Source organism: Diadema setosum, chromosome 8 (genome assembly GCF_964275005.1).
Source record: "Diadema setosum chromosome 8, eeDiaSeto1, whole genome shotgun sequence".
Lineage (NCBI taxonomy): Eukaryota > Metazoa > Echinodermata > Echinoidea > Diadematoida > Diadematidae > Diadema > Diadema setosum.
The window spans coordinates 36,416,778-36,426,871 of NC_092692.1; the positions used below are offsets into that span (position 1 = coordinate 36,416,778).

General features: G+C 42.0%; 1 protein-coding gene across 1 annotated transcript; it reads right to left on the minus strand.

Annotated features, from left to right (window-relative positions):
- Positions 1–205: 205 nt before the first annotated feature.
- On the minus strand, positions 206–3,067 carry LOC140232228 (uncharacterized). Its single transcript, XM_072312361.1, has one exon. The coding sequence runs from the start codon at positions 3,065–3,067 to the stop codon at positions 206–208; it is 2,862 nt and encodes a 953-aa protein (XP_072168462.1).
- Positions 3,068–10,094: the final 7,027 nt, after the last annotated feature.

Genomic DNA, 10,094 nt, shown 5'->3' on the forward strand with positions numbered 1-10,094 from the left:
AAGGACCGTTGGGTTGTATGGAAGGAAGAAATAAAAAGAAAAGAAGAAAGAAGAGAACAGAACAGAAAGAAAAGAAAAGATAAGTAGTGTAGAAACAGACAAAAGTGTAAGAGAGAGAGAGAGAGAGAGAGGAAAGAGAAATGAAACACTGAGTAAAGGTACACAGCTAGTGAAAGTAGAACAAGAAGTCTAGTTATAAGAATAACTAGGAGAACCGAGGAACTTGACGTTTCGGGCAGGTTGACTGTCCTTCGTCAGAAGTGAAGCGTGATCTGAGGGGAGGCGGGCTATATATGGAGAATGCGGACCTAGATGGAAGAGGTCGGTCGAGGCGGGCTCGCAGGCGGGCTGAGCGTCGGCTGTTGGTGGAGTGTTGTGGTCGTTGATGCGTTCTATTGTTCTTGGAGTGTGTTAGTGGCGGAGTACATCTGTGAGGGCTAACTTGGCTGTTAGTAGGTCGTGGCCGGAGATTGGAGTCCGGGTTAGTAGATGGGGTTGACGCCGGTGGTGTGAATGAATTGTGTCGGTGAGGGCGTCTTCTGGAACCAGCGATAGGTGTGGTCGTGAGTGGAAGGCGCGGTTGACGTCGTGGGCGCTGTTGTGAAGAGGTGGGGGAAGAGTTATGAGAGGAAGAAGTAGAGGGGGGAATGTGCTGTGGAGAGAGTGTGTTGTTGTTGTCATTGTTGCTGTTTGATTGTTTGTTGATGAGAGGAAGCCAGATGTTGTTGATGTGGAGTCCAGTATCCTGTGTGACAGTGTCGTGTGTTTGAATTTCTATGGCTTCTCTGATGCGTCGTGTGTTCCAGTTTTTGATGGATGTGATGAGTTTGCTGTCTTCCCAGTTGATGCGATGTTCCGACTGTTGAGCGTGTTTCACGATGGCTGACTTTTCCCATTCCGAACGTCTGTAGCATGTTTTGTGTTCTTTCAGTCTGGTCTCTAGCGATCTCCCTGTTTCACCTATGTAGACTTTGCCGCATTCGCATGGGATACGGTAGACACCTGGTTGTTTGTGTCTGGAGTGCTTGTCTTTGTGTGAGTGCAATGAATTGTGAAGTTTGTTGGAAGATGTATGACGGACCTGGATGTTGGCGGACTTGAAGATGCGTTGTAGTTTGTGCGAGGTGGCGCCGAGGTAGGGAAGATTTACAGTTGTGATGGGCTGTTCCTTGGCTGCTTGGTTGGGATGAGAAGGTGCTTGAGTGTTGATTTTGTGCTTGGGGTATTGGTTGATAGTGGTGAGTGTGTCTGTGATATGTTCGAGTTCTTGTCGAAGATGTTCTTTGTCGCTGATTTGATGAGCACGTCGGACGAGAGCGTTCGGTATTGACTGACGGACTGCTGGATGATGGAAGGAGCGGTAGTGAAGATATCTGTCTGTGTGAGTGGGTTTGCGGTAGACCTGGTGAGAGAAAGTGCCAGCGTTGGTCTTTGTGACGAGAACATCGAGGAAGGGGAGAGAATGGTTGTGTTCCGTTTCCACTGTGAATGAGATGTTGGAATGTTGTTCGTTGAGGTGTGTGAGGAAGTCGTCCAATTGATCTGCTTGGTGTGGCCAGATGGTGAAGATGTCGTCGACATACCGGAGCCAGAGTGAAGGTTTGTGCTGTGCCGTGGCTAGTGCGTGACTTTCGAAATGTTCCATGTAAATGTTGGCAATGATCGGTGAGAGGGGGGAGCCCATGGCTGCGCCTTGTTGCTGTTTGTAGTGTGTGTCCCTCCATCGGAAGGAGGTAGAATTGAGACATGTGAGGAGGAGGTCGTGTATCTGTTGTGGTGTGAGTTGTGTTCTGGAAGAAAGAGAAGGGTCATCGGTGAGACGTTGTTTGATGATGTCACAGGCTTCGTTGACAGGAACGCTGGTGAAGAGTGATTCTACATCAAAGCTGACGAGGGTGTCTGTAGGGTTGATAGTAGTTTGAGAGAGAATGTCAATGAAGTGTTTGGAATTGTTAATGTGGTGGTCTGTGTTGCCAACGAGTGGCTGTAGAATGTCTGACAGGTGTTTGGCTGTTTCGTAGCAAGGGGAACCTCGTGTAGAAATGATGGGGCGGAGAGGCACTGATGGCTTGTGAATTTTGGGTTGCCCGAAGAGGATGGGACATCTGCTGGAGGAGGCACGGAGTCTGAAATAAAGCTGTTGAGGAAGGGCATTTGATCGATGAAGTTCGAGGAGCTTGGCGTTGAGTTTCCTCTCGGTGGCAGGAGTCGGGTCACGTTTCAGTTCGGTGTATGTGGGGGTGTGAAGGATGTCTTGTATCTTTTGTTCGTATTGTGTTTTGTCCATGACGACCGTGGCGTTGCCTTTGTCTGCTTGAATGATATGGATGGATGCGTTGCTTTGTAGAGTCTTCACCGCTGTTCGTTCTTCTTTGTTGAGGTTGGGCTGCGGTGGCTTGGCTGTGGAGAGAGCTTGAGTGACAAGGAGTCGAATGTTGTCGGCTGCGGCTTTGTTCAGGTATCTGAGCTTGGGTTCCGTTTGTTGTATGATTTCTGTGAAAGGAATCTTCTTGGGTGGTGTTGCGAAGTTAAGCCCAAGGGATAACACGTTGTGTTCGGCTTGTGTGAGGTTGTGCTGGCTTAAATTGACAACGGTGTTGCGGGCGGCGGGCGGCTTGTCTCGTGTGTATGTATGGGTATGGCTGTTATGTAGTGTGTTGAACTTCCGTATCTGCTTCTCTCTGGTGCGAAGAAAGGTGGTCCTTGCTGTGTGAGAGTTGAAGGTCTGTATCTTCTGGAGGTCGGCAGGATGTAGTGTTTGTGACAAGTGTGTTTGTGAGGTGTTGATTTGTTGATCGATTGTGTGAAGTTCTTGTCGAGTATGGGCAATGCGTTCTCTGGTGAGGGAGAGGCCGGCTTGGTGAAGAATACGTCGAGCACGTGGAGTTTGTATGGTTGATTTCAGCTGTAGACCAGGAGGGATGATACTGTGATCTCGGCATCTTTTCAGAAAGGTGAGATGATTGGAGAGTTTAGATTGTTTGACTAGGTTCCGTTGAAGTAGGCGAGAAGATCGTTGAGTTTGCTCCCCGTAGAGCTCGGTTATGTGTTGTTTGAAGGTTTGCATGGTGAAGTTAATTAGGAAGAAAGATTTGCGGTGACACCATGTGTATGTAGTCCTTAACCGGATCGTAGTTTGGAAGAAGAGCTTAGAAAGAGGAGAAACGAAGAGGGAAGCGACATATGGGGGTTGTGAGGAGGGCAAAAAGTGAAGAGTGGGAGACAGTAATGGGCTGGAAGTTGAAGTTGCACTAGTGGAGACAGTAGAGAAAGGAACACAGAGAGTGGTAAGGAAGAATAGTGTGAGAATCAGGTAAGATGTTCGGACATCGTTAGAAGGGGAAAGATGAAATAGAAGGGAAGAGGAAGAGGAAGGAGTTGAATGTTGGAGAATCATGGAGATAGGGGAGAGCAGTGAAGATTCATGAAACCAAGAGGAGAACGAAGTCGGCGAACAGTGTGGCTATGGAATGCGAATGAATGGAGAAAGGACGATTAACAGAAATAAGGAGGGGTAAGTAGAGGAGAGGTGAAAATATGCGGAGAGAAGGGAGAGAGAGAGAGAGGGGGGGGGGCAAAGTTTATGTGATGAAAATCGGTTTTGGAATGGCTGAGACATCCAAAAACAAAGTAAAAGAAAGCGATCATAATAAAAGGTGGGTCCCATCTTTTATTATAATCGCTTTGTTTTGGATATCTCAGCTATTTCAAAACTAATTTTCATCAAATAAACGATGAATTCCTCTTGGAATTACATGCTCTTTCATATTAATAAGAAGTTTTTCATTATCTCCCCCCCCCCCAAAAAAAAAAAAAAAAATGTTAGAAAAGAGAAGTAAGGTCTCAACCAAAACTGTACCATCCCTTCAAGGCCTTTAATAGAAAACAGGGAAGGTCTAGACATGGGGCTACAACTAACAAATAATGTTGCCACATATGGTTATGGCGGGCTGTTGATGCTGTTAACATGTTCAACCGTGCAACTACAGAGCCATGGAATGAATGTAAGGTTTTAACCAATCAGAACGCAAGAAACTGTATGTTCACGCACCTGCGCAACTGTGCAGCCGTAGAAACCTGTATGGCTGTAGCACGTACTATGTACATGTTAAGAGCATTAACCGCCCGCCATACTGTAGCTCCACGTTCTGGACCACATCGCGAGGAAGTCTATTGTGGCACAATCCCTGGCAAAGTTTCTTTACGCACGAGTTATACTTTGGGAATTCCAGTCCCAACTCAGGTATGAACCGTCTGGATCGCACTGGCAGGCTTTGAGAATTAGTAAAGACCGCACCTTGGCTGCCGTCGACAAGATGAAACTAAAGCAAAGATGAATACAACGTAGCATATAGACGCTGGATATAGTTTTACCAGCATTGTGACCCGATGCAGTGATTTTAATAGACTGTCATGACGGTTGCTTTCACCACTGATATACATCATTTTCCCTCAGCAAAATAAAAGATATCTGAAATTTCTATTCTGCACGTACAAGGAAAAGTGAATGTAGATACATTTCCGTTTCCAGTATTGAAGGGGAAACTGCAGAATTGAATGCGGTATAAAAACATTGATACTTGGACAAAAAAGAAATATCAACATGATAAAGCCAACTCTAATAACACTATTTTTATTTGTTCAATCACAGCATGTGCTTCCAGTTTTCTGAGAAAACATCAACGAAACCAAGCGACAATTCATTAAAGCCTGCCGACAGAATCTTACTTTTCAATCTTTAGCTTAATGATGTCTGACATTTTGTATAGTGAGTACCGATGTTGTGTTGGCGGAAGAAGAGTGAAAGTCCTCGGCTTAGGTTGTCGGGATGCCATGTTCCTCTTTCACCAGGCTCACTTTTGATGTTGCCTCCACATATCAATTATCATCCGAGAATGTTCAATCGGCAGGTGCACCAGTAAGCGAGATGAAAAGTATGGAGCTGAATTCGGCGCCGCTTTCAACTCGCGATGCATCGAAATGAAGAAGAAGGGAAATCATCGCGGAGAGCGTATAAAACGCGAGTGTAAATGGAGGCACAATTGGGAAGCGTGAAATATACAGAAAGAAACAGAGACGTAGACGGAAGAAAGAAAAAAAATGAAGAAATAATAGAAATATTCCAGATCAGGGCATTGACCGAATTAGCCAGGAATAGATCTAATGAGAGACGGGACGTCACTTTTGATATCGTTGGGGATCAAGCTCCTCCCTCAGTATTAGTGGAACTCGAAGATTTTGTGCTCTCTGCTGGGTAATCTTAAATATTAGTTGCAGCTGGTTTTAGCATCAGTTCACTGTCATGCGTGTGTGTGTGTGTGTGTGTGTGTGTGCTATGAAAGATTTTGATACAAGCAGGGAACCATGGAAATGTTGAATGGGGAGGGGGATATGCAATGGAATAAGGGAGGTGGTGTTGGGAGGAACGATGCAGACGTGGAGGATAATGAGGGAGGTTTTTGTTTTTGTTGTTATTTCATAATGACATATTTCATTCGATCTTTCTCTTGGATGTGTTGGATATTTACCAATTCATGTGTATTATTGATTTGGTTTCTTTGTAATGATGGACATCGAATGCGTGACTTACTTTAGTTTGAACATCAAGATTTAAAAAAAAAAAAGACATTTATTTTTCGTGTGTGGTTGCTTTAATATACTAGACGTATGTTGGTAAAGATCAAATAAAAACTTATTGGGAAAAAGTGTGTGCATGTTTATACCCAAGAGTGCGTTGTAAATCATCTACTACGTAAATGCTTTTATAATATGAATGTGTGTAATCATATATTTTCTCTGCCATATACTTTCTCAAATGATGGTTGAAAGCCGTTTAACCAGGAGATAACATCCTTAGACGTCATCAATAGAGCTGAGCTGGAGACGTGCGAAATTTCATTACTGCTTTTTCACGTTCTTCAACAACTTACCCCGTAAAGATTTAGCGTAGAAGTGCATTATCGAATCTTCCACTTCTTCATTGCTTTATCTCAATACACTCTGAGAGTTTAAATTAATGCAATCTACTCGCTTCCTCATCTTTGTCTTAGTCCTAGTCCTCAAGTTTCTTCTTTTCTTTTTAGTTTCATTTTACTCTGAAACCTTTGTCTCTCTCATATTTTTGTTTCCTTTTCGTCTTCCCTTCTTCAAGTTACCTTTCGATTTTCAATTTTTTTTTTTCTTCTTTGGTAATGTCTCTTTTTCTACCCCCCCCCCCGCCTAGTCTTGTTTTTCTTTCATATTTTCCCCTTTTTCTTCATAACAAGACAACTCAAGGACCTTTGAAAGAATGCGGTTTTGAAAAGAATCCTACATTGTTTTTCCATGTCAGCGTACACCTCTCTCCAATAGATATGCCTAGACTTTTATAGATCGTTCAAATCAAATTCCTGTTTCAATATCACATTTTTTGTGTCTGTTTTCGATACAGTTTCAAGCAAAAAAAAAAAAAAAAAAAAAATCAGAGGTAATGTATTACAGCAATATGTAAACGAAGGTCTTTACACATATGGAACTATTTAATCAAAGTCATTCAAGTTTCAAGTTTCAAGTTTCTTTATTTTCACCAAAGCAAGAAGATATAAAAACAAACAAACACATACAACAACATTAGAATACAATTACAAAAATATCAGTTAAACAGTGTAAAAGAATTGCTATGGTAGGCAGCAGCCGAAAGGAAATGTCCCTAATTTTCGGCTGACCTAAAAACATTCCAATAATAGTAATGGAAAAGAGAGAGGCTCACGTAAAAGACAAGCTTGTAGATGGTACAGATGTGGGCCACTCACTTAATCAAACTTACAATATAAAAAAGTATATGGAAGCACACACATAATGGGATCCGCAAACAAGGCGCCTGAAAATACAACCACCGGGTGTATAATATGTCGTTGCCATGGGCAGAGGTTGTCTTGCAATGAGGGGATGGAAGCATACTAATAATTCAGTTCTGGGAGGGAGAGGGGAGGAGTGGAGGATGGGGGGGGGGAAGAGGGATGGGGGTCACCTCGAGTCCCGTAACCATGCCAGCCATTACAGATCATCAAGTATTCATACTTCGGGCACATAATCTAGCTCCCACCTATACTCTGCATACAGTTCGGCGGATAAATCTGAATTGATGTGATAGTCACTGCAGTCTATGTCCAGGACTCTTTTATTTTTTATTTTTTTTGGGGGGGGGGAAAATTTGGGGGTTTTATTGATCAAAATAAAAACATATTCTTTTTCATAAGTTGCTCTCGGCATCACAAACACAAACATTTTTGACAACAATCAATTACAGTAAAAATAAAAGACGTCTGATGCATCTTTTTTTATATACAATGTAACATGGGTTAACATCGATACAATTTAGAATCTTATACAACAAAACACGAGGAAAAATATCTCTAATGAAAAAGCTAAAAATCACCGAAAACTAAAACAAAACAAAACAAAAGCACGCAAAACGCAAGTTACAATTTGATAAGAAAATAAAATTATCAAAGGTATTATTAACCTAGCTCTTTGACTGTTTGATACACTCTCTGTTCCATCCCCGTAAACATGCACCCAGGTCTGGGATGAAGGTGCTGAGTCTATTGCTCTCTGTCGAGTCGGGGGGGGGGGGGAGGAAGGGGTGGCGTGGTCGGCGCTGCATTCTCTGGGATAATAAAGCAAAACAGTCGGTCCATCAGCATAGATGAGTTAAATAAACACCATGTTAAGAGGGGAGAGAGACCGACTTAAAAGGGGGTCTGTCCGAACTCTCACCAGTGCTCTTTTAAAGGGGATGACTAGTAACTGATCAGTGGGAATCAGTGGGAATGCTGGGGGATGATTGTTCCAATCCTTGTGGGATTCATTTAAGAGTACATTATATATCTATTGTTGTGTGGAAATTGTTTGCTTCAGAACAGTCTCATATTCGAGTAATGTGCAGTTTAATGCCCCGTCACTGTACAGGCATGCTAACCTGGAAACATTAAACTACACATTACTTGAATATGAGACTGTTCTGAAGCAAACAATTTTCACACAACAATAGATATATAATGTACTCTTAAATGAATCCCACAAGGATTGGAACAATCATCCCCCAGCATTCCCACTGATTTCCAGTGATCAGTTACCTGCCATCCCCTTTAAGGGAAGCATAATATCTCAGTAAGTAAGTGATTAATGCAGGACGTACATACACTGTATCACTCTGAATTCGAAATTCAGAACTTAAAATGATTTCATGCAGAATGTACATGTCTTCAAAAAAAAAAACGTTTCTGAAGCTCACGCTCCGTTCTGCTCTGAATTTAGTTACTTTAAGGTAAACGCGTTGTCATGACGTCATGACAGATTGTCAACATTTTCCCTTAGTTTCCAGCAAAAGTCCCCAGGCCTGCCTAGTTATAAGTGACTAGAAATTTGCAGAAACATAGCGCCATCCTCAATGCTGCGCACGACCTTTAAAAGTGTCAAAAAGAATACGATTGCTCTTCCATTTCATTTAGGGGCCAACGTATATATGTAGATTCTCGTTAAGTGCTGAAGGGGAACATGAACACAATTTGTAGGCCCTACAAATCTACTTTGCCCATTTATTAAAAAAAAAAAAAATAATGAAAATGGGCCATTATGTACACAGTTCACGAGGGGTAAATTTATCTTCACTGTGGCAATGAATGAAAAGTCAATGACTTTGCGTTTTGCACAATAAAAGTTTATCATGTTTATTTTGTGTGGATTTCAATTTGATAACACTGACTTTGTCAGTTCCATCATGGAACATTTTATCCAGTAGTAAAGTTTAAAAAAAAAACCAGAAGAAACCATTGTTAAAAGGAATTCAAACATCAGCACGCTTTTAAAGTCTTGCTGTCGAAAAATAGATCAGTCCTTTTTATATTTTATTCTTCTTTCTCTTCTTCCTCCAGTCCATCTATTTTTGACTGCTTCGCTGGAGCAGCGAAAGAAATACCACATGTTTAAAAAAAAAAAAAAACTACGCAAAGGTTATTTCATCCCTCCCAAGTTTGATCTTTACAGCTAAAGGATGAATCAACATACATATGCCATTTAGTTACACAGTGTACACTAACATGTGACAGTATTCTAACAATATTGAGTCTACTGCTTACCGTATTTATTCATTAACGTTATAACTACCATTCTATTATCAGTAATGATTTTCCCATTTTCCCTAAATGCAGTTCCCGCAAAACGCACTTTTTGTTCTTCCTTATGTTTCTTTTCTTCCTCATCTTCTTTCTTTTCCTTCTGTTTCTGCGAGTTCGTATTCTCTTCCTTTTTTTTTTCTTTCCTGTCCTTCTAACAGTTTTATTCAACACTGTTCGAGAACTGTCGCCTCATTCATTTATAAATTGCACAGCGGAGCATACAACTTCTAACCATCACCATCCTAACTCCCCCCCCCCCCCACCATTCGACAAGATCAAACAAAACGTACAGTAATGTAAAAGCCATGCATTCCGAGATCAGACTCATGATCACAACGGGGCTTCCAAGGGCCCATTATCCGCTCAATCACTCGCCCTCGTTACGTCACGTGGGGGTCACCCCCTGTCTTTTTCTTCAGGCGGAGGAGGCGCCAGATCGGCAGACAAGCAAACTACCCGTCCACCCTCGACTAATTAAACCTCTGATCATAAAGAATCACCTGTCCCGCTTCTCTTCGTGTGGAAAAGCAGGCAAGGCCATTGTTTGCGTAAGCGTGGCAAAGATAAAGAAGAAGAAAAAAAAAAACAAATAGCCGGCGAGGATTGCAAACAACAATAGCTTAAAATGCGATCGCATTTGTAGAGTGAATGATTTCGCTTTTGTTGTTTTGTTTTGCCTTTGTCTTTTATTTCTCACAAGTTGATTGTGACGTTGGCATTCCTGGTTTCGTTTATCTACGCACGTAAGTGAATTTTATCATCATCAAGAAGACAAACATGTTATTTTGTTTGGTTGTTTGGAGTACATTGCTCATGAAGGAAGGTTAGAACAGAATAACGGTTGCGCACAAAAACATGGGAACAAGCAAATGACGACAGAAAAAGAAGCAAACCATTTTACTAAGATCCTCCTATCTATGACAAAGTATACGAAAT

What these genes read in the sequence shown, in the direction of transcription:
- LOC140232228 (XM_072312361.1), bottom strand. Translation starts at nt 3,067, where the DNA reads ATGCAAACCTTCAAACAACACATAACCGAGCTCTACGGGGAGCAAACT.